General features: G+C 44.8%; 1 protein-coding gene across 1 annotated transcript in view; it reads left to right on the top strand.

Moving 5' to 3' along the window:
* Positions 1 to 1,107: 1,107 nt before the first annotated feature.
* Positions 1,108 to 24,510, top strand: part of SAE1 (SUMO1 activating enzyme subunit 1) — a 71,746-nt gene continuing 48,343 nt past the window's right edge. Inside the window, exons 1-3 of the mRNA XM_070401973.1 lie at positions 1,108 to 1,262; positions 17,928 to 18,039; positions 23,594 to 23,767. Of these exons, the coding sequence (XP_070258074.1) occupies positions 1,165 to 1,262; positions 17,928 to 18,039; positions 23,594 to 23,767 (384 nt within the window). The 5' untranslated portion in view covers positions 1,108 to 1,164. The remainder of the gene's footprint in view (positions 1,263 to 17,927; positions 18,040 to 23,593; positions 23,768 to 24,510) is intronic.

The following is a 24,510-nucleotide window of genomic DNA, read 5'->3' as shown; positions in this document are numbered from 1 at the left end:
ATTTTCTTTTTCACTGCTTTATCCCTAGCACAGAACAAGTGTTTAATAAGTACTTATTGAATTAATAATTAAAAGGCATCTTGCCTAAGGAAAATACGTATTTGCTATTACCAGCCTGCAAGGCCCTACATGATCCCCTACCTGGTTCATTTATGTTTTCACCTTTTTACCATTTGCCACCCTCTCTCTTTGCTCCAGCCACCATGCCTTCTCCACAGTTAAACCATGCAAGCACGCTTCATCTTCAGGGCCTTTGCACTTGCTGTTTTCTCTGCCAGGAAATGTGCCTTCTCCCAGTTATGTGTACAGCTTGTTTCTTCAGATCTCTGCTCAGTGTCTCCTTCCCTGAGAGGCCTTCCCTGGCCATTCCTGTCATCCTGTAGTTCCATACCCTGCTTTATTTTTCTCCAAAGCATTTAAGCATGGCCTGAATTACATTGATTTTATCTTGGGCCCTCCTCAACATCAGATAAGCTCCATGAGGGCAGGATTTGTCTATTTTATTCGACATTCTATTTCACAAACCCAATGCCGGGTTTGCAGCAGGCGCTCCATAAATATTTGCTGAATGAATAATCTCATAGCAGTCTCCTTCCCTTGTGGGGGCCATGGGCCTGGCTATCTTTTGGTCTGGACGGGCTGGAGCAGTGGTTCTCAACCTTCCTAATGCCGCAACCCTTTAATACAGTTCCTCATGTTGTGGTGACCCCCAATCATAAAATTATTTTCATTGCTACTTTATAACTGTGATTTTGCTACTGTTATGAATCGTCATGTAAATATATGATATGCAGGATGCATTTTCATTGTTATAAATTAAACATAATTAAAGCATAGTGATTAATCACAAAAACAATATGTAATTATCTATGTGTTTTCCCATGGTCTTAGGCGACCCTTGTGAAAGGGTCGTTTGACCCCCAAACGGGTCGCGACCCACAGGTTGAGAACCGCTGGGCTGGAGACTCTGTCACGTGACCGGCCCTGGCGGGCCTGCCTTTGAAGCTGGGGGGGTCCACGTGGTCCCCGGCTGCAGGGACCGGCGGGCGGAGAGGAGCTACTGCGCAGGCGCGGTCTCCAGCGCAGGCGCAGACGCGTCCCGGCGCGCGGCGGTCGGCGGTTGGCGAGAGCAGAACCTGAGTTCGGGCAGCGAGAGCCGGCGCCATGGTGGAGAAGGAGGAGGCTGGCGGCGGCATCAGCGAGGAGGAAGCGGCGCAGTATGACCGGCAGATCCGTCTCTGGGGACTGGAGGCCCAGAAACGGTCAGACTGGTGCAGCCTGTGCGGCTGAGGGTCTGGAGGGGGCGTCTGGCCTGAGGCGTTCGCGGCCCTCAGGGAGAGGGAGCGTCTGATTTGAAGAGGGGAGGCGGGAATTCTGTACCCGAGGATGGTAGCCGGCCTGAGAGGGCTGGGAGGGTTGGTTTGGGAATATTTCTGGAAAGTATGGGAAGCCAGGACTTCCCAGGGGGTGAGAGGGCGGTTCTGAGGGATTGGAGGCCTTTGGGGGGCGGGGGGCGGGAATTGGGGGAGTCCTAAGGGAACAGGAGGATTCGAACTTAGGGACTCAGCAGCCGGAAAGAGGGTGATGCTGGAGTTTAGGTCGGGGGTGGTGGCTGGGAACTGGGAGGGGCCGAGAATGGCTGGAAAGGATGAAAGGAGCGGCGTAGTTCATTCATTACCAGATCGTGGGGACCTGGACGCTGGGGAGACAGGCGAACCTAACGTGCACCCTACATGCTTGTGGCTTCTAAGAGGTGGGCCCATCTGGGAGGATGAGGGTTCTTGAGCGTTTGGGGTTAAGTTATTTTTAGTGGGAGTCTTTTATTTATTTTTATTGATTTCAGAGAGCGGAAGGAAGAGGGAGAGAGAAACATCAGTGAGAGACACTCATTGATGGGCTGCCTCCTGCACGCCCCCTACTGGGGATGGAGTCTGCAACCCAGGCATATGCCCTTTTTTTTTTTTTTAATATATTTTATTGATTTTTTATAGAGAGGAAGGGAGAGGAATAGAGTTAGAAACATCGATGAGAGAGAAACATCGATCAGCTGCCTCCTGCACACCTCTTACTGGGGATGTGCCCGCAACCGAGGTACATGCCCTTGACCGGAATCGAACCTGGGACCTTTCAGTCCGCAGGCCCACGCTCTACCCACTGAGCTAAACGGCCAGAGCTTTTAGTGGGAGTCGTGAGAGGCTCTAGGAGTCCACGGGGGGCTGGAGGCACCTGCAGAGGTGGCTTGTGTCTAGATATGGGGATGTGTCCCAAGAGGACAGGATGCGGAGGTTGGGCATATATATCTGGGGTGTTGAGGAGTAGTTACCAGAGATGAGGTCTTTGGAAGACGTGATTGATTTGATCAAATAATTATTGAGCACCTTCCGCAATCACTGTTCTAGGCATAGAGCATATATCCCTGAACAACACACTCCTTGCTCACATGAAAATTACACTCTAGTGTTGGCAACCAACATAAATCATGTTAGGCCCTAGCTGGTGTGGCTCAGTGGATAGAGCGTCGGCCTGCGGACTGAAGGGTCCCGGGTTCGGTTCCAGTCAAGGGCACATGCCCGGGTTGCGGGCTCTGTGTGCAGGAGGCAGCCCATCAGCGATTCTCCCTCTCCCTTCCTCTCTGAAATCAATAAAAATATTTTTTAAAAAATCTGTTAGGTAATGCATGTGCAAGGGAGAAGAATAAAGCAGGATAAGAGGCTCAGTAAAGGATGGTGAAGCGGAGAGCTGTTGGGATAGGGTGGCCAGGGAAGGCCTCTGAAGAGTTCGCATGTGCCTCTGACAGGTATGAGAGGGAAGAGCCACCTGGAAGGACCTTCCTGCCACAGAACAGCAAGTGTGACATCCTGGGGCCAGCGCACGCTTGGCAAGTTAGATAGGATGGCTGGAACCAAATGAAGTGACTAGCTTTTGTATTTTTTATTCTGTGTTGGGGAGTTTTGAGTAGGTGTGGCATGATCTGATTTTTTAAAAGGACCATTTTAAAAGGACCATTCTTGCTGTGTGGGGAATAGATTGAAGTGGGCAGACGTGGAAATAAGGGTTCCAGTTGGGAGACTACGGCGATATTTACTACAGTAATCCACTGGAGACATAAGTAATGGGGCTTGGAACTTTAGAGAAGGGTCAGATATATATTCTGGACATCTTTGAGGGCAGAGGGGACAGGACTTGCTGAAGGAGTCAGTGTGGGTTGTAAGAGGCAGAACTCAGGGATGACTGAGACTGGGCCTGAAGACAGGTGGGGTTGATTGGTTTTAGGGACTGCTCTTTGAAGGATTTGGAATTCTTGGTAGGTGGGAGTTATTCTGAAGGAGTGGAGATGTCCTAAAGCCTGTGAAGAATCTGAAAAGGGTTAGCTGAGGGTCCTGGGAAGGAAGGGGTTATCTATAATTAGGAAATTATTTGGAGACAACCTTACAGGCTTATTTAAGTGCTCTCATGGCCATTTTTCAACTGAGTCTCATAGCAGGGCTCTGGAGTGGAAAGGGCCCTTGTATAGGGAGGAAGGATGCTCCACAAAGCAGATTGACTTGCCTCTAAGGTAGCGGTTCTCAACCTGTAGGTCGAGACCCCTTTGGGGGTCGACGACCCTTTCACAGGAGTCGCGTTAAGACCATCGGAAAACACATATAATTACATATTGTTTTTGTGATTAATCACTATGCTTTAATTATGTTCAATTTGTAATAATGAAAATACATCCTGCATATCAGATATTTACATGACGATTCATAACAGTAGCAAAACTACAGTTATGAAGTAGCAACGAAAATAATTTTATGGCTGGGGAACTGTATAAAGGGTCGCGGCATTAGGAAGGTTGAGAACCACTGCTATAGAGCAAAATGTTACTATTTTCTACTTTTTTATGTTTGAAATTTTTAATAATGAAAGTTGGGGGGAAATGTGACCCTTCCCCCCCATCTGGAGATTTCATACAGAGTTTCTGATTTCTGTCATTTTAAAATTTTTATTTTTTTTAATAAGGTTTTCTAGTTAGGTTCTACTTCTGACCTTAACAGCTTTTTTTAGAGTGATGAACTTTTATTGCTTTATTTTAAAAAATATATTTTTGTTGATTTCAGAGAGGAAAGGAAAGGGAAAAAGAGATAGAAACATCAATGACGAGAGAGAATCATCAATTAGCTGTCTCCCAAAAGTCCCCTACTGAGGATTGAGCCTGCAATCCAGGCATGTACCTTGACTGGGAATTGAACCGTGACATTCTGGTTCGTAGGTTAATGTGCAACCACTGAGCCACACCGGCTGGGCAGATTTCTTTCTTTTGAAAAATAGGAAAATCTTTTTTTTGTTGTTAATGCTCACCCAAGGATATTTTTCTATTGATTTTTAGAGAGCGTGGAAGGGAGGGGAAGAGACAAAGAGAGAGAAACACCGATTGGTTGCTCCTGCATGGCCCCTGACCAGGGATGGGGATTGATCCTGCAGCCGAGGTACATGCCTTTGACCAGAATCAAACCTGGGACCCTTCAGTGCACAGGCTAATGCTCTATCCATTGAGCCAAACCGGCTAGGGCTGAGGCCGCCTCTTTTACACAGCATGGGTTCTCTACTTTGCTGTCCTCTCCACCATTGCCTGGCAGTTTGCACGTGAGTTTGCATCTTGCTGTGGCGCATAGCCCATCTTATGAATGAGGTTCCAAGAAGGGAGCCAACTCTTCCAGTGTCACACTCAAGTAAATAGGCGTAGGATTGGATTCGTAGCCACTAACTTCAGACTCACTGCTATTCCCATGGCAGCTCATTTTCCACCGTAGGGGCTCATTCTTTCAATCAAATTAACATAAAGGGGAATGCTAAAGCTGGCAGCTGTGTATGCTCTCAGAATGTGTGCTTCCGCAGTTTTGGCACTGCCTTTCACAACAAAGGCATGTCTGATTCTCCCACTCAACAGTGATTTATCCCCATATCTAAGACAGGAAGGGAGGGTGACTGGAAAGAGGGAAGTAGATTATAAACTCCATTAGGGCAAGCAGATTATAAATGTCCAATAATTAGAATGTGGGTTTTTACTGGTCTCTTAAATTTCCAGTGCTTACAAGTGTGTAGATATTTAGATATTTGTCGAGTGAATGAAATGACTATACATTGCAGAGACCTAGGAAGTCAAAAGACCTGGGTTCAATTCTCATCTCTGCTAAACAGCTCTTTGCCCTTGGGTGAGTCACACAATTTCTTGGCCTTATGCTCCACATCTGCAAAAGGAGGGGTGAGTGTGACTACATCTTTAAGGCTTTTTTAACTATGAAATTTTGATTTTACGAGAAAGGGACTAGAAAAACTTCCCTATTTTCAAGCACTTACTACCCTAGCTGCTAGCTGTTCAGAGGAACTTCGTTTGGTTCCATAGGCACATATTTGCCATTAAAGCGATTGAACATGTACTGGGTATTGGTTGTTTCATATAAGGACTAATTTATTCTAGTGGTTGATAGTGATGAGTTTGAATCTCAACTCAAGAACATCTTAGTTATTTAACCTTGGATACCTTTCTTTATTTAAAAAAAAATATTTTAATATATTTTGATTGATTTCAGAGAGGAAGGGGGAGAGGGAGAGAGAGAGAGAGAGAGATAGCAACATCAATGATCAGAGAGCATCATTGATTGGCTGCCTCTTGCATGCCCCCACTGGGTATCGAGCTTGCAACCTGAGCATGTGCCCTTGACCGGAATTGAACCCGGGACCTTCCATTCCGCAGTCTAACGTTCTATCCTCTGAGCCAAACCAATTAGGGCAATATATTTTTTATTGGGGATGAGAGACCCGGTGCACGAAATTCAAGCATGGTGCGGTGCCTAGGCCTGGCTGGCGTGCATCTGGTGTGGGAGGTCAGGTCCCAGCTGACCTGTGGGCCCTGAGCAGCACCTGGGCCCCTGTGTGCCCCCCTGGCCCCTGGCCCCAGTTGGGGCCAGGCCTCCCCGCCCAGCTCACTCAGTGCCTGGGAGCTGGGAGGAGGCACCGCTCCTCTCTCCCTCCCCCTCCCCACCAGCGCTGCTGGGAACCATCTGCAGGGCATATTGGTGAGCGATCTGGCCCTGCTCACACAAGCCTTGGCATGGCACCGCCCACTCACCTGCTCCACCATCCCACCACGGCCCTGCTCTCCTCGGTGCCCATTAGGCCGGCAGCCACGTCCATGATGCCCGTCATGTCAGTGACCACCTGGTGGTCAGCGCACATCATAGCAAGCGGTAAAATTCCTGGTTGAACTCCAGGTTGAGGGGACAATTTGCATGTTAGGCTTTTATTACATAGGATAATATTACAGATATCTCCCATTTTATCCCCCTTTACCTCCTCCTCCCAGCACCCCCCCTTCCCCCTAGGTAACCTTGGATACATCTCTTAACTTTTCTATGCTTCAGTTTTTTCATTTATTAAGTAGAGATAATATAATCTACTTTATAAGGTTATGGAGAACTAAATGAGATAATGCATGAGTAGTGCCTAAGCACAGAAAGGAGTTAGTAAATTATAGCTACAGTTATTTGACAAGTATAAATTACCAGCAACAAAAGAAGGGAAACTACATAGGAAATAGCTTGAGATAAATAAGGCAAGTGTAAAGCAGGAGTCAGTGGATTGAGTGGGGATTTCAGAAGGATGAGGAAGACTAGGAGGAACAGATTTGCTGAAGCAGATCACAGTGGGGAGCAGTCTTAAGTTATGGATTATGACAAGACATATAAGTACATATGATAAATGGGCAGTTGGATGGAGCAGGATTGTAGATTTAAATGAAAAGTACCATACTGTTAAATGAAGAAGGGGCTATTTTTAGAAGGAGAAAGTGGTCAAATTTGCCAAATGCCAATGGCTCCACCATTTCCTGTAGCACAGACCAGAAACCTACTTCTTTGTTTCTCGTTGTCCCTTATACTCACATCCAATCTATTGGGAAGTCCTGCTGGCTCTGCTTCAAACTTTATCTCATCTACCTTTCTTAACTTTTTCTCCTTTTATTTTTTTATTTTTTTAATATAGTTTATTGATTTTTTACAGAGAGGCAGGGAGAGAGATAGAGAGTTAGAAACATCGATGAGAGAGAAACATCGATCAGCTGCCTCCTGCACATCTCCCCCCGGGGATGTGCCCGCAACCCAGGTACATGCCCTTGACCGGAATCGAACCCGGGACCCTTCAGTCCGCAGGCCGACGCTCTATCCACTGAACCAAACCGGTTTCGGCTCCTTTTATTTTTTGCTTAATCCTCACCTGAGGATATTTTTCCATTGATTTTTAGAGAAAGTGAAAGGGAGGGATGAAGGGGGATTTGAGAGAGAGAGAGAGAGAGAGAGCAAGAGACGTCAATGGGAGAGAGACACAGCAATTGGTTGCCTCCCACTCACAGGATTGAACCTGCAACCCAGGTACGTGCCCTCGATCGGGAATTGAACCTGAGACCCTTTGGTGCGTGGGCTGACACTCTAACCACTGAGTAACACCAGCCAGGGCCCTTCATTTTTTAGTCTAAGCCACACTCATCTCAGATCACCTCAGCATTCTCTTCACTGGTCTCCCCTGTTCTCTCTCTCTCTCTTTTTATTTTATTTTAATTTTTATTGATTTCAGAGCGGAAGGGAAAGGGAAAGAGAGATAGAAACATCAGTGGTCAGAGAGCATCATTGATTGGCTGCCTCCTGCATGCAACTTGGGTATGTGCCATTGCTTGGAATCGAACCCGGAACCCTTTGGTCCGCAGGCTGGTTCTCTATCCACTTAGCCAAACCAACTAGGGCAGTGGTCGGCAAGGTGCGGCTCGTGAGCCACATGTGGCTCTTTGGCCCCTTGAGTGTGGCCACGAAGTTTCAATCGCACTGTACGTGCACGCCCGCACGTGGTATTTTGTGGAAGAGCCACACTCAAGGGGCCGCAGTTTGCTGACCACTGACTGGACTAGGGCTGTAATGTACTCTTCATGCAGCTGCCAAATGAATTTAAATTAGGGGTCCTGCTTTAAGCCTTCCAGTGATATTTTCTGGTTCACTCAGAGTAAAATCCAAAGCTTTAAAAAATCCATTGCCTTTCATGCTCTGGCTTGTCAGACCTTGCCTAAATTCCATGAAAGCTACTTGAATCTTTCTGTTCCTCAAATATGCTAGAGCTCTGTGTCCTCAGGGGCTTTGTGCTTACCCTGTTTGAAATAGCCTCATGCCACCAGGTCTTTGCATGACTTGCTCACGTACGGTGGGGCCTTGACTTACGAGTGTCCCGACTAACGAGTTTTTCGAGATACGAGCAGTCTCTCGGCCGATTTTTTGCTTTGAGTTGCGAGCTAAAATTGGGGTTACGAGCCAGCTTCAGATACCCCACCGCTATTTGGCGCAGTGAACGCCACAACATCAGCCCAGCATCACGTGTCTCACTCGTTCACTTTTTGATTTGACATACGAGTAATTTGAGTTACGAGCTTGGTCACGGAACGAATTAAACTCGTAAGTCAAGGCCCCACTGTATTAGACTCTCAATAAGGGTGGTTTGAATGTGAATTTGGTGGTTTTAAGAGTTTTTAATCATGAATGGAATTCAATCATGAATGGAATTCATTTACTTGACTTAACTTGAAGTGTGTGAATTCAAAGATTATATATAAAAGCTCTGGTTCCTGCCTTCCCAGAAATTTAAAAGATATTCATATGGGAGCAGAAGTCAAAGAAAGGAGAGTAAGTCATATATTTATTTAGAACCAACTGTATACAGGGAGCATGGGAGAGACATTGAGAGAAAAAAGTCATAGATCATGGTCAGAACTGAATTCTGATCCTAACTCTGACCAGCCATTAGCTGTGAGAGCTTGGACACCTTTTCTGAGCCTTAGTTTTTTCCTTTCTTAAGGCAGACATGGATCCTTTCCTATGGAAATGTGATGGCCTACCCCACGAGGTCTGTGGAGCCCCCTTGGACTCTTAGGAAGAGAAATGTTATGCAATGTTTAGAGCAGCCGTGGGCAAACTACGGCCCGCGGGCCGGATCCAGCCCGTTTGAAATGAATAAAACTAAAAAAAAAAAGACGGTACCCTTTTATGTAATGATGTTTACTTTGAATTTATATTAGTTCACACAAACACTCCATCCATGCTTTTGTTCTGGCCCTCTGGTCCAGTTTAAGAACCCATTGTGGCCCTCGAGTCAAAAAGTTTGCCCACCCCTGGTTTAGAGCACATATGTTTTTATTGGAGAGAAAAATGCTGAAGAACTAGTCAAGGTTTCAGGGAGGTTCTACATGTAATGGACCTAGCTCAGTGCCTGGTACTTGATGAGTCCTCTGTGGATGGTAATTACTGCCACTGTTGTTACCAGTGGACTACGTATATATCCAATATGTCACAATGTAATTTTACATTTATTTGTGATATTGAGAGGCCATATACCTTTAAGAGCACATGTTGCCTGAGTTGACATCTACTTTGCCTTTTAAAAAAATAATATGTTTTTATTGATTTCAGAGAAAGGGAGAGGTAGAAAGAGATGGAAACATCAGTGACAGAGAAACATCGATTGGCTGCTTCCTGCACACCCCCTACTGGGGATCAGGCCCACAACCCCGGTCATGTGCCCTGACTGGGAATGGAATCAGCAATCTCCTGGGGCATGGGATGATACTCAACCAACAGAGCAACACCGGCCAGAATGCTTTGTCTTTTAGTAGTTGTGTGATCTTTAGCAAGTTCCTCAACTGCGCCTCCATGTATTTTCTGTTTTTAAAAAATATTACAAGGAATGTGTTTTTTTTAAATATTTTTATTGATTTTTTACAGAGAGGAAGGGAGAGAGATAGAGAGCTGGAAACATCGATGAGAGAGAAACATCGATCAGCTGCCTCCTGCACACCTTCCGCTGGGGATGTGCCCGCAACCAAGGTACCTGCCCTTGACCGGAATCAAACCTGGGACTCTTCAGTTCGCAGGCTGATGCTCTATCCACTGAGCCAAACCGGCCAGGGCTCCATGTATTTTCTGTTGCTGCTGTAGCAGTTGCCACAAATTTGGTGGCTTAACACAAATTATCTTACAGTTCTGGCAGTCAGAGTCTGAAACCATTTTCAGTGGTGGGCTTAAAATCAAGTTGTGTGCAGGGTTCTGCTCCCTGTGGAGGCTTTAGGGAAGAGTCTGTGTGCTTGACTTTTCTAGTGTCTAGAAGTCACTGCTTTCCTTGTCTCGTGGCCCCTTCCTTCATCTTCAAAGCCAGCAGTGTAGTATCTTCAAATCTCTTTTCTCTGACTATGGCCCCTGCTTTGTCACCACATCTCCTCTGACTGACTTCTGCCTCTATCTTATAAGGACTCTTATGATTACTTAGGCCAGCCGTGGGCAAACTACAGCCCGCGGGCTGGATTCTGCCCGTTTGAAATGAATAAAACTATCTTATTCTTTTTTAAATCCTCACCTGAGGATATGTTTGTTTTTTTCATTGATTCTAGAGAGAGAAGAAGGGAGAAACACTGATGTGAGAGAAACCTCGATTGGCTGCCTCCCATACATATCCCCAACAGAGATGGAACCCAAGACCCTTAGGTGCATGTGACAATCCTCTAACCACTGAGCACACCAGCCAGGTCTCTCTTATTCTTTATAATGGCCGCCTAGTTTTCCATTTTGTGTGTTTGTATGTGTGTGTGCGTGTATGCGCGTGTGCGTGTATGCGCGTGTGTGTGTATGCGTGCGCGCACGCATGCACCAGGGCTGACTGGCCTCAGAGCTACCATCTTTTTTTTAAAATCTTTATTGTTTAGATTATTACAGATGTTCCTCTTTTCTCCCACCATAGCTCCCCTCCACCTGGTTCCCACTCCACCCCAGGCCTTGGTCCCCCCCCCCACTATCCTCGTCCATAGGTGTAAGCTCTTTGTCCAATCTCTTCCCGCACCCCCCACACCCCCTCCCCCGTGAGAATTGTCAGTCCGCACCCTTTCCATGCCCCTGATTCTATTACATTCACCAGTTCTTTTCATCAGATTTTTTATTCATTTGATTTTGAGATTCACTTGTTGATAGATATGTATTTGCTGTCACTTTGTTGTTCATAATTTTTTATCTTTTCCTTTTTCTTCTTCTTCCTCTTCTTAGAGAATACCCTTCAGCATTTCATATAATACTGGTTTGGTGGTGATGAACTCCTTTAGCTTTTTCTTGTCTGTGAAGCTCTTTATCTGACCTTCAATTCTAAATAATAGCTTTGCTGGGTAGAGTATTCTTGGTTGTAGGTCCCTGCTATTCATCACTTTGAATATTTCTTGCCCCTCCCTTCTGTCCTGCATAGTTTCTGTTGAGAAATCAACTGACACTCGTATGGGTTCTCCTTTGTAGGTAACTAACTGTTTTTCTCTTGCTGCTTTTAAGATTTTCCCTCTGTCTTTTGCCCTTGGCATTTAATTATGATGTGTCTTGGTGTGGTCCTTTTTGGATTCCTCTTGTTTGGGGTTTTCTGCGCATACTGGAGTTGTAAGTCTATTTCTTTCAGCAGGTAGGGGAAGTTTTCTGTCATTATTTCTTCAAATAGGTTTTCAATATCTTGCTCTCTCTCTTCTGGCACACCCGTAATTCGGATGTAATTCGGATGTTGGTACGTTTGAAGTTGTCCCAGAGGCTCCTTACACTATCTTCATATTTTTGGATTATTTTTTCTTTTTCAGTTGGGTGTTTTTTTGCTTCCTCATATTTCAAATCTTTGACTTGATTCTTGGGATCCTCTAATCTACTGTTGAATCTCTGTATATTATTTTTTATTTCAGTCAGTATGCTTAATTTCTGACTGGTCCTTTTCCATTTTTTTGGCATTCTCACTAAGATCCTTGAAGGTCTCACTAAGTTCCTCGGAGATTTCTAGAAGATTCTTGAGTAACCTTATAACTGTGGTTTTGAACTCTATATCCAGTAGTTTGCTATCATCCATTTCTTTCATTTGTGACATGTTTCTTTGTCTCTGCATTTTGTCTGTTTCTCTGTGTTTGTTTCTATGTATTGGGTAGCTGCTAAGTCTCCTTGAGTTGATAGAGTGGCCTTGTGTGGTAGGTGTCCTACAGGGCCCAGTGGCTCAGCCTTCCCAGTCACCTGAGGTGGACACTCTTGGTGCACCCCTTTGTGGGCTGTGTGCACAGTCTTGTTGTAGTTAAGCCTTGATTGCTGTTGGTATCACTGGGAGGAATTGACCTCCAGGCCAATTGGCTGTGAGGACCAGCTGTATCTACAATGAAGAGCTGCTGTGCAGGAGACACCCTTATGGGGCAGGACTTGCTTCAGTGGGGCTTTGGTGCTCACTGAGTCTGCCCCTTGAGAGTGTCTCATGGATGTGAAGAGTTGTAATCCGGTATGGTCTCACACTGACCACTGGGTACACTGGCTCTTGGATCTCCAAGGAGGTGCAAAGTCAGCCACTGCCTGGGGCCGCCCAGCAAGAGCTACAGAGAGATCTACAGATTCCTCCTCTTTGTATCGGGTTTGCAAGGGTTTGCAAGTGGCCAGACGAGGCTTAACTGTGTAGCAAGGCAGGCTGCTGCTGCTGGATTGATTGCTGTGGGGCTCCCTGACCCAGCTGCTGCCTGTTTGACAGGTTTTAGGCTGAGAAAGGACAGGCTATTAATATGCAAAAGCTGCTTCGCACAGCTTGGTTGGGGTTGTAAATTGGGTTGGGCGGGTTCTCAGGGAATCACCAGGGCGGAGCAAACAGCAATGGCTGCCAGTCAACCCTGCACTGAAGAGGTCCCTGCATCCTCGCGTCCCTGCGCAGGAACAATGATCACTGAGAGCACTTCAGAAAGAAAGCCACCCTCGAGTTCCTGTTCTGATGCCAGACAGTCCAGTTGCTCCCCATATGTGTCTGGGTCCCCCAGAGCCTCGCCTGGAACTGGAGTTCAGAACAAGCGGGGAGCTTGTATCTCCCTCCCGATTAAAAAAGCGGCATAGCCAGCCCTTTCCGCACCTCCGCACCCCCTACGAGTTTCAGTACGCTTTCTTCACCTCTCTAGTTGTGGAACTTCCACTCAGCCAGCTTTCCCACGGTTCTGGATGATAGTGGTTCTGCCTTTTGTAATTTTGATGTGTTGTGAGAGGCAACAAGAGTAGGTGTTTACCTATGCCACCATCTTCTTAATCTATCCAGAGCTACCATCTTAATAGCTCTACCTTACTGTTGCCCTTTTCTCTTAGCTCATATTAGCCACTTCTAGTTGTGTAACCTTGGTTAAGCCAGTTGACTTTGTGTCTGTTTTCTCGGCTGTAAAATAGTGATAACAAGGTACCAGCTGATAAGATTGTCATGAGGATTAAACCACATAGAGTTTGGAACAGTGCTTGGCCATAGTGAGTGTTCAGTTACATGCCAGACATGTATTTCTGCTGATGGACACTTGGGCTTGTTTTGGTATATCTATTAATTCAACAGCTATTTGAGTAACAGTATAAGTGCCACTATTATCTAGGCTGGAGTTAACATTTTAATGGAAGAACAGGCAATGAACATAAGCAATTAGCATAGTTGCAGATTGAAGAGGGAGTGGACATTATTTTGGATTAGGTGACCAGTGACAGTTGAGCTGAAACCTAAAGGATGGGTCATGTGAAAAGTTTGGAGAGAACAACTAATGCCAGAGTCCTATCTCTGCCTGAGGTGGGGACAGTGTAAACAGGGAGGCCGGGCAGGAGACTGTTGAGTTTTGCAGGCGAGAAATGATGGTGGCTCAGACCAGACACTGTGGAGGTGGGGGGAAGCAAGTGGACGATGTTGCTGTGAATATATTTGTACATGACTTTTGTGACCACTTGAATATTTCTGTAGGATTGATTCCTAGAAGGGGAATTGCTGTGTCAGAGTATGAATAGTAATAGCTGACATTCATTAAATGCTGACTCTATGCCAGGTACTATTTTAGGTGCTTTTCATGTAATTGAGCCATAAGTAAGCTGTAATCTTGGGGCCCCTGGCATGGTTAAGGATTAACAACATAAACATGAAGGTCAGGGGTGATGCCACTTGAATTAAAAAAAAAAACTCGCAGAGTTTGAAGAGCTCCACAGGATGTAGGGATCATGGAGAGGACACGTGGCTATAATGTGACTTATCAGAGGCATTTATATGTGGCATTTGCTCTGAATTCAGAGGAGAGAGTATTCGAGTCTGTCATAAGAAAAGACTTGCTGAGGAAATGGCACTCAAGTTGGGGTTTGAAGTCTGGGGAAAGGCTTGGCTGGGCGTAGAGAGGAAGAACAGATGCATTTCAGGTGTGTGGAATATTGTGATTTAAAGTTTGCAGGTGGTGGCCCGACTGGTTGGGTCAGTGGTTGAGCATCGACCTATGAACCCGGAGGTCACGGTTCAATTCCCGGTCAGGGCACATGCCCAGGTTGGGGGCTAGATCCCCAGTGGAGCGGCATGCAGGAGGCAGCCAATCAGTGATTCTCTCTCATTATTGATGTTTCTATCTCCTCCCTTTCTGAAATCAATAAAAATATAGGCATATAAAAAAATAAAGTTTGCAGGTGGAAAACTGAGGGCATGTTTGGGATTGAGTAAAGTAATTTGGTGGTAGTAGGAGGTAAAGCTGGGGAAGTCAGAGCTAGCCAATAACTAAATGGCTTTAAATGCCAGCTTTAGATTTCTTTGTCAGTTTTATTTTGTGTGTGTGTGTGTGTGTTTTGTTTGTTTGTTTGTTTTTTAAATATATTTTTTTAATTGATTTTTTTACAGACAGGAAGGGAGAGGGATAGAGAGTTAGAAACATTGATGAGAGAAACATCGATCAGCTGCCTCTTGCACACCCCCTACTGGGGTTGTGCCTGCAACCATGGTACATGCCCTTGACCGGAATCGAACCTGGGACCCTTGAGTCTGCAGGCCGACGCTCTATCCACTGAGCCCAACCGGTTAGGGCTGTTTGTTTGTTTGTTTGTTTGTTTTTTGTTTTAATCAGAATGAATCCTTTACTGAGCCATTTGTAATTAAGGCAATGGGATTGGGGAGAAGTTTAATAAATTCAAGAAACAAACTGAGCATCTGTTACATGCCAAGGATTATGCTAGATGGCTTTGCATACACATTTTTTTTTAAATATATATTTTATTGGTTTTTTACAGAGAAGAAGGGAGAGGGACAGAGAGCTAGAAACACCGATGAGAGATATCGATCAGCTGCCTCCTGCACGCCCCCCACTGGGAATGTGCCCGCAACCAAGGTACATGCCCTTGACCGGAATCGAACCCAGGACCCCTGAGTCCACAGGCCGACGCTCTGTCCACTGAGCCAAACCGGTTCGGCTTGGATACACATTTTACCAGGTTGTTGAGATTAAAAACCATTAAGTCAGAATTAGTATCCTCATTTTACAGGTGGATAAACTGAAGTTTAGAGAGATTGTCTAGGTCAGCCAGGTAGGAACTCCCAGGGCCAGAATTTAAACCCAAGTCTTCACACATAGAGGCATGAGTGATTGGTAGTGCCTGTTGCTGAAGGAATATCAAGGAGAACAGAGCCTGAGAAGTTAGTAGGTGTGGAGATTAGGAGGCCATTGGTAAAATTTGAAGATACGGATTCCTAGACGAGAGCAGGGCTGTATCTTTGAGGTACTGGAGCAGTCAGACAGCAGAAAACCCACTCACTCCGACTGAAAGGGAACTTAGGACCTGGAGTTCCAAGTGCAGCAGAGTCAGGGCCAGGTGCTGGGAGGGCTCGTAGACTCACAGTGATAGCAGAGGCTTGGAAAGTACAGCTAAATGCAAGGGTGCTCCACCTTTCTGCGCAAGGAGGCCAGGTAAAAGCCTGGTTTGACGTGTACTATATTCTTTTAGGAAACATTGCCTATTACATTTGCTGATTCTTGAGGGATTAGGGCTCCTCTGGAAAGCCGAATAGTTTTCCTTCCTCCTCCCATCCGGTGGTGTGATGCTCTACATCTCTGATAAAGGACCTGCTCATTGTCTCCTGTAAGCCCTCTTCTCAGCTGTCTCCTGTTCTGGTGAAGTGGAATTGTCACTTGAAAGGCCTGTCTGCTGTCCTGTGATTGGCAGTGAAAGGGCCCATAGATTGAAAGCAATAATGGAGAAACTGAGACCCAGACATATCCCTTTGAGGGAAATATTGTCAATATTCTCCCTCTTTCCCCATCTTATCCTTTGACTGTATCAGCGAAGAAAATCCAAAATCTGCTAGCACCAAGAACCAGCGCAGGACTCAGCCACCATTCTCATTAAAGACTTCTAGTCTACATGCAACATCCATAATTATTAGAACCATTGGAACATAGTTTCTGCATGTTCTTCCCAATACTTGTTGAGAATGGACTCATTTCATAAATTAAGAGCAAACTCATTGTCCAGGAGAAAGAACTTGAATTTATGTGAGGCTGTTCTTAGTTCTTACTTATCCTTTTCAGTGTGAATAATCATATATTTGCTGCAGAAATATTAAGGCGTTTAATTACAGAGCGCTGTCTAAGATCCTGATGGGGTTGGTACATAATATATGATGTAAAGAGAGCAGGGTTTACATTGTAAACTCTTTTATTTCCTTTTTATAATGTCAATGAATGAGCACTTTTTTTATTTTGTATTTTTTTAAAATTTAGTGTTCAATTACAGTTGACATAAAAGTTTATGTTAGTCTAAGGTGTATAACAGTACTAGACATTTATATACCTTACAAAGTGATGACTCCATTAGTTTAGGACCCTATATGACATCATATTCTTTATTCCTGTTTCAAATAAAAAATTGTGATTCTGAAACACTTGTGCTTCAAGGGATTTTTTTCTTTTTTTCCTCATTGAAAAGAACTTGTGCCTTTATTTTGTGACAATATATGGGAATTTTGTATGTTTTCCTCCCCTCCAAGGGAATTCAAATAAGATATTGTAGACCTAGATACTGTCTCCCACTGACTGCAGAGTTAAGTCCAGACTTCTTGGGATAGCCCAGCCTCTGACCGCCTTCTGTTAGCCGTGTCTTCTGTCACATTATACGTAGAATGATCCAAACATTTCCTCGGTACACCCTCTTTCATGCTGCCACGTTTTTGCATGTTATGGCTTAAATAGTACCCCTTCCCACCTCTTCTTCTGCTATCATACTAGTCTAAGCCCTCATCCTCTCACCTTAACTGTGATACTCTTCCCCTCCAGACCCCACTACCCCATGGCTTTTCATCAGGCTTAGAATAAAATCCAGAAACCTTACAATGCCTGTGAGAGCCTTCATGATGTAGCCCCTGGTTCTGTATAAACCTAATTTCCTACCAGTTTCCCCATTGCCCACTGCTCTTCCTCTCCCTGAAACATGCCACCAACTCCTGCCTCAGGGCTTTTGCTCTTGCTGTTTTCTCTGCCTGGATGCTCTTCTCCCAAATATCTATATATTCATCCTTTATTTCATTTCCATTTGTGCTCAGCACCTCCTTAGAAAGGCCTTTTCAATGAGTTTGACTAAAATAACATCCTCCATCAGTCTTGATCACATCAGGCTTGATTTTCATCACTTTTTGGCATAATATACAGGGTGAGGCAGAAGTAAATTTACAGTGTGAGTACCTGAAACAGTTTATTCTTGTATTATTACTTATTAATTTTGTATTATTTTCCATATGAACAATTGTAAAACCTACTTTTGTCCCACCCTATATACTCTCTTATTTATCTGCTTTCTTCACAAAGTATAAGTTACAGAAGGGCAAGGATTATGTTTGATTTATTTCCACACCTTAGAGGTGCCTCGCATAGGTGCTCAACAAATATTTGTTGAGTGAATGTGCTCTGCAGGATGGATTGGAGCATCTCTTTTCTAGTTTGGAGGCTGTGCTGCTTCAGTGCAGTGAATGAAAACTAAAATGATTGCCCTATTTTGTTCTTCAATGATTTGGCGAGTTTCTGCTGTTCCGTCATCCAGTTAACAATGTTTGTGTTACAGGCTGCGGGCCTCCCGGGTGCTTCTTGTCGGCATGAAAGGGCTCGGGGCTGAAATTGCCAAGAATCTCATCCTGGCAGGAGTGAAAGGACTGACCATGCTGGATCACGAACAGGTGAGATGTGCAGCCACCTCATCACTCTCCAAAGCAGTCTCCCCTCTTAGCTATAAACATTTGGGGTTTTGGGGAGTTCCTGCTTGCCCCTTCAGGGCTGTGAAAGGAGGGCTGGCATGAATGGAACTGTAGCCTTTGGAGACTGATGGTGCTAGCACTGCGTTGTATTCAGCACCACCACTCCTGTCTCCTTGTTGAGCTTCTTTATCTGCACGTGGAGTTAAGTTCTCTCTTGGAGAGTGATCCTGAGGGGTAGGGGAGTAGCTTTCTAATTTGTGCTTATAAATCACCTGAATAATTAAAAATGGAGAATTGCCTGGGGGCTTTGTCATGGGATAGTCCTTCACCCTCCGCTGATTCTACTTTAGAAAAAAAGTCTGAGATGAGACTCAGGAATAAATACATTTAAAAGGTATCTCAACTCAATTTTTAAAAATTAAAAAAATAGCCGGCCAGTATGGCTTAGTGGTTGAGCATCGACCTATGAACCAGGAGGTCAAGATTCGATTCCCAGTCAGGGCACATGCCCCGGTTGTGGGCTTGATCCCCAGTAGAGGGCGTGCAAGAGGCAGCCAATAGATGATTCTCTCTCATTAGTGATGTTTTCTTTGTTTTTTTGACAGGCAAGTATTAATATATTTTTATTGATTTCAGAGAGGAAGGGAGAGAGAGATAGAAACATTAATGATGAAAGAGAATCATTGATCAGCTGCCTCCTGGATGCCCTCCACTGGAGATCGAGCCCACAACCCAGGCATGTATTTCTGCCCAGAATCAAACCCGGGACCCATCAGTCCACAGGCTGATGCTCTATCCACTGCGCGAAACCAGCTAGGGGTTCATGACTGATGTTTTTATCTCCCTCTCCCCTCCTCTCTGAAATCTATAAAAATACTGTTTTTATTGATTTTAAAAAAAAAAAAATTTTTTTTATTGACTTTAGAGAGGAAGGGAGAGGGAAAGAGAGGTGGAAACATCAATGATGAGAGAGAATTATTGGCTGCCTCCTGTATGCCCCCTATTGGGGATCAAGTCTGCAACCTGGGCATGTGCCCTTGACTGGAATCGAATCTGGGACCCTTTAGTCCACAGGCCAATGCTCTTTTCACTGAGGCAAACCAGCTAGCACTGTTTTTATTGATTTTAGCAAGAGAGGAAGGGAGAGAGAGAGAAACATGATGTGAGAGAGAAACACTGATTGTTTGCCCCCTGTACACTCCCTGACAGGGGATTGACCCAAAACCTGGGTATGTGCCCTGGCTGGGAATGGAATCTGCAACCTTTTTGTGCACTGGATGACGCTTCAATCAATTGAGCCACCGGGCCAGGGCTTCAATCATTAATTTTTAAAAATTTTACTGCAATTTGAAAAGAAACATGGTTGGCTTTCTTTTTTTTAAATTAATAATATATTTTTATTGATTTCAGAGAGGAAGGGAGAGGGAGACAAACGACAAACATCAGTGATGAGAGAGAATCATTGATCGGCTGCCTCCTACACGCTCCCTACTGGGGATCGAGCCCACAACCCAGGCACAGTGCCCTTGACTGAAATCGAACCTGGGACCCTTCAGTCCACAGGCTGACACTCTATCCACTGAGCCAAACGAGCTAGGGCGTGTGTTGGATTTCTTAATATCACAGTCATATATTGATTTTTGACTTGAATTTAAAACCTTTTAAGCCCTAGCCGGTTTTGCTCAGTGGATAGAGCGTTGGCCTGCGGACCAAAGGGTCCTGGGTTCGATACTGGTCAAGGATACATACCTTGGTTGCAGGCTCCTCCCCAGCCTGGGCCCTGGTTGGGGTGATAATCAATTGATGTGTTTCTCTCACATCGATATTTCTCTCTGTCTTTCCCTCTCTCTTCTACTCTCTCTCAAAATCAATGGAAAAATGTCCTCAGATGAGGGTTAAAAAAATAAATACAAATAAAACCTAAGGAAGGAAAATTCCAGCAAGCAAACTTTCAGGTTATTTAACAGTCTGAGGACCTGCTGCTTTGACATCTCCGCAACCACAGTGCCCCCTAGAGGCAGGAACACCTCATCTAGACTAATTTGTAATGTCGAGAGAAATGAAGAGTTAGAGACTCAAGGAAGGATGATTCCTAAACTTGGAGGCCTTGGTGTGGAATAAATGAAACCACACGGGGATGCTGACTTCCTCATCTGGTTGGAGAAATCCAAGAATGGGGAACGATAATTTAACAGCGAGGGGTGTGTGCTATGGTCCTGTCACTGCCTCAGTCCAGTGAAGGCCACCCAGTGTGGTAGTGAACAGGCTGATTGTCATCCCTTACCTCTTCACTTTGAGGACTTAGAGTGCCTTCTACTGCCTTCCAATGCAAGCCTAACTCCTCTGACTGGTTTCAAGGCTTCACACAGAGGTTCTCAGTCCCATCTGTGCTTTAGAATCTTTGGGGAGTTATTTTAAAATAAAAGGTCTCCAGGTGAGCCTGACCGTCAGGGAGGGCAGAGAACCTCTGGCTTCATGTGACCTGGTCCCAGTCAAGTTGCCCTCCCTGACCCCATCTCATAAACCTAATAGCTCATAAACACTGTGGTTCCTCTGCCCTTTGCAATTTGCTTGTGTCCCCCTTTTCCCCCCGCCCTCCCCACGACGAGAAAAATCCCAGGCAGACAGTGCTACATACTGCAAAAGCCTTGGAATCATGCGGACTGGAGTTCAGATCCTCCCTCCTCAAAGTGAGCGAAGGACTTAACCTTTCAGAGACTCAGTTTGCTCATCTATAAAATGAGGATGTTATTTTCTGCCCCTTAGAGGCTTTCATTTTGTTTACATCAATAAGCATCCAAAATCCCCTTCTGCTACCCTGAAGTATTATAGGTATTTGGTTCCCATTCTCCATTTTCCCCCAGAAACCAGAGTGGGCTCCCTGACTCAGGTTGTGATAGGGGGACATAAAAGTCTTCCTGGAGTTCTGATCTGAGCTGAGTGTTAAAGAACAAGTAGAGATTGATCAAGTCGAGGGGCTGTATTTCAGGCAGGGGCCATTAGCAGTGGCACAAAACAGCAGGGGAGAAATAGACTATAGAAAGCAGTGTGGAATGTTTAGAGTGTGAAGCTCAAAATGGTGGGAGGTGGGACTAGGTTGCAGGTAAGGTCCAAGTCCTGAAGAGCCTGCTGGCAAGCCCCGCTGTGAGCTTTTACTTACACCCCTGGGTGGAAAGGATTCATTGAGGAGTTTCCAACGTGGGGAGGAGTGACCTGGTCAGCTTTGGACTTTGGGTAGATGACTAATTACTGTATCTACTATGGTTGGCACAAGATAAAGAGTAAAAGACCACTTAGAAGGTTGCTTTAGTCGTTTTGGTGAGATGAAAAGGATATGAGTGATGGTATTGGTGATAGGGCAGGAAGCACACACAGGTGAGAAAACCTTAGTAGAATTGATAGGATTGTATATGAGCTCGTAAGGAAAAACAAAGAATATCTTACAACAGCGACACTTACTGAAGGTGCTGGAGACTGTTCTAAGAGCTGTGGCTATAGTGTCATTTAGTCCGCAAAACTCTGACTTGTAGAGTTTATCATCCCTATTTAACTGTAAGAACACTGAGAAAAGGAAGTGAAGGACTGGCCCACTCAAGGTCACAGTAGTTAGTGGGAGACAGTGACTCAGTCAGTCTGACTCCTGGCAGAGCCCATGCTCTTAGCCACCTTAGCAGATGACGCCTATCGAGGAAATACCAAGGATTTGAACACCAGGTTTCTGGTTCGGATGACTGGATGGGCAGTTTGATGGGCTTATCAACAGAGACAAATACAAGATTCAAATATGAAGGGCCGGTGGGATATCCAGGAGGAAGTATCTGGTGGGCAGTTAGTTTAATACAAGGCTCAGATCAGGAAGAAATCTGTACTGGTAAGAGTGATTTAAGAAATACCAGAAAATTCTGGTAGAAATTAAAAGAAGCATTGAGTTGGTTTATGGTGGTATACAGAGGGAAAAGATGAGTGATTCTGAGATGGCATCTTGGGACCCATGTAGAAGCTGGACTGTCTGTGGAGGGAGCAGGAGAGCCAGGGTCTGGGAGGCCAAGGGAGCAGAGCATGGGTAGTAATAGTTAGTATTGGAGTAATTAGTACGTGCATTGTTTTTATTAACATCTGCATTTGACCTGTGATTCCCTCTTACTTACTCAAGATCACACAGTAAGTGGTTGAGTCACATTGGAACAAAAGATTTGAATCCTGCCTGAATTATTTCAGAGCCTTGCCCTTAGCCACTATGGTGTATAGCAGGGGTCTGGCCTGTGGGTTGTATAAAACCCTCAAAATCATTTGGTCTGGCTCTGCCAAGCCTTAGGGTGAATTAATTAAATGTTTGACCAAATACAGCCGGCTAATGTTTAAGTTGAAAATTTTGTGTGCCCTATGAATGATGTTATAAATATCCAAATGGCCCTTGGCAGAAAAAAGGTTTCCCACCCCTGGTGGATGGCTCTCATGATATCATGAGATCTCTGAAGAAGCGGGATGTGATGGGTCAAGGATCCTGTTAGACCAGGGGTGGGCAAACTTTTTGACTCGAGGGCCACAATGGGTTCTTAAACTGGACCGGAGGGCCGGAACAAAAGCATGGATGGAGTGTTTGTGTGAACTAATATAAATTCAAAGTAAACATCATTACATAAAAGGGTACGGTCTTTTTTTTTTTTTAGTTTTATTCATTTCAAACGGGCCGGATCCAGCCCACGGGCCGTAGTTTGCCCACGGCTGTGTTAGAGGGTTGGCCTTGAATGGGAGAAGGACCAGCTCATTTTCTTGAAGGAAAGGTAGTGAGGTAGTGCTGTGAGAATTTGGCAGGAGGGGAGGAGGGAACCCAGTCTTGGTGAAGGTGACGAAGTCACATCTAGAGATTAATGGTTAAATTAGATGTTTGATTTGGGGAGAAATGCTTTGTGAACAACATGGAGTCTGTAATCCTAGTGGGAACGGTCATGTGATTATGTTACCTGGCTTTGAGGCTCTCTGCGGTACATCCAGCCTTATGGGTGGAATCATCTCTCTGCTCCAGTCCCTACTCATCTTTCCTCCTCTGAGTTTTCATTGAATTTAAGAGTTCATTTCAAGCATTCTTAATTGTGTCTGAAATTTGCACTGGTCTAATTTTAAACCACTGTAGAAAGGGACTTCATCCTTTAAACTACTTACGTTTCTTTCTGAATGCTTAGCGTGGGGCACATGGTAGGTATCTGGTAAATGCTTCCACTAATAATTACATCATTTTGATAGCAGTTACAAACCTAAGTTGAAGAAGAAAGCATGGACTTTTCTGTTTAGTGTGAATTTTCTTTATAAACACAAGGGGGTGCTCTTTAACCATCAGTGCCCAGTAAAAGTTAAATGTCTATTTCAAAGCCTTAGAAGGAAAGAGTATAGGGCGTCTGCATTAGGCAGGTTCCTGCAGGAACAGTAATGCAATCAAATGGTAGGTATTTTAGTTATCCTTTAAAAGGGAAAGGTTCATTGTCTTTGAGATACGATTTTCTCCAAATTCAAGTATTTAAGAAAAATTTCTTCCTAGGTATCGCCAGAAGACCTTGGAGCTCAGTTCTTGATCCGTACTGGGTCTCTTGGCCGAAACAGGGCCGAAGCCTGTTTGGAGCGAGCTCAGAATCTCAACCCCATGGTGGAAGTGAAGGTGGACACTGAGAATATAGAAAAGAAGCCCGAGTCATTTTTCACTCAATTTGATGCTGTAAGTTTCATAGAGAGTGTCTGATCTGGGGAAATTAAAGCACTAATGGTGTGTGTTCTAGGTACCCTAAAGCATTAGAATCTCGAATTCTGAGCTTTTTCCCAAGTAAGTTTATAAGCTGTCCTGTTCTGTAGGTTTACTATACTGCTTTAGTAGATTGAATGTGTTGGTAGGTGGATCCAGTATGTTGGGTCTGCTATAGCTGTGAGTTGCTGTCTTTTGGTTTCTTCTTTGGGCATATGTTCCCCTAGACCAGGTTTCATCCTTGGTGTTTGTCTTCCTTCCAGAATCTTTGCACATGGCTTTGATACATATTATTGCAAATGTTTTCTCCTGAAAACTTAACAAGTTGGTGATTAATTTCTGTAGCAGAGTCATTTTTTTGGTTAGAAATACCAAACTACAGCTTGTGTTTTGTCTTTAAAAAGAGCACACCTGATCTTGGTCTGTCTCTCTCACACAGCCACTTTGACCATGTTGCCATGGATATCTAGACAAAATCACTATAGTCCTAAGCCAAATGAGGCATATCCAACCTCACTTGCTTTCTCTGCCAAATCTCTGCAGAGGTGAAAGGATAAGTTAAATTCTGTTTCAGTGCCTGTGACCTTTCAGACATGGTTCCTTGTACCCTGCAAGAAGCTTGAAAAATTGTGAAATAGTCACAGATGATCTACTTGTTTTTTAAATGAAAGGCCCATTATACGAGAGGTTAGAATTCGGGTTGAGTAGTTTGTTTTTCA

Source organism: Myotis yumanensis, unplaced genomic scaffold (assembly GCF_028538775.1).
Source record: "Myotis yumanensis isolate MYYU_CA2020_CCGP unplaced genomic scaffold, mMyoYum1.0.hap1 SCAF_23, whole genome shotgun sequence".
NCBI lineage: Eukaryota > Metazoa > Chordata > Mammalia > Chiroptera > Vespertilionidae > Myotis > Myotis yumanensis.
The sequence above is the reverse complement of the archived record's forward strand: the minus strand, read 5'-3'. Positions and strand labels throughout refer to the sequence as shown.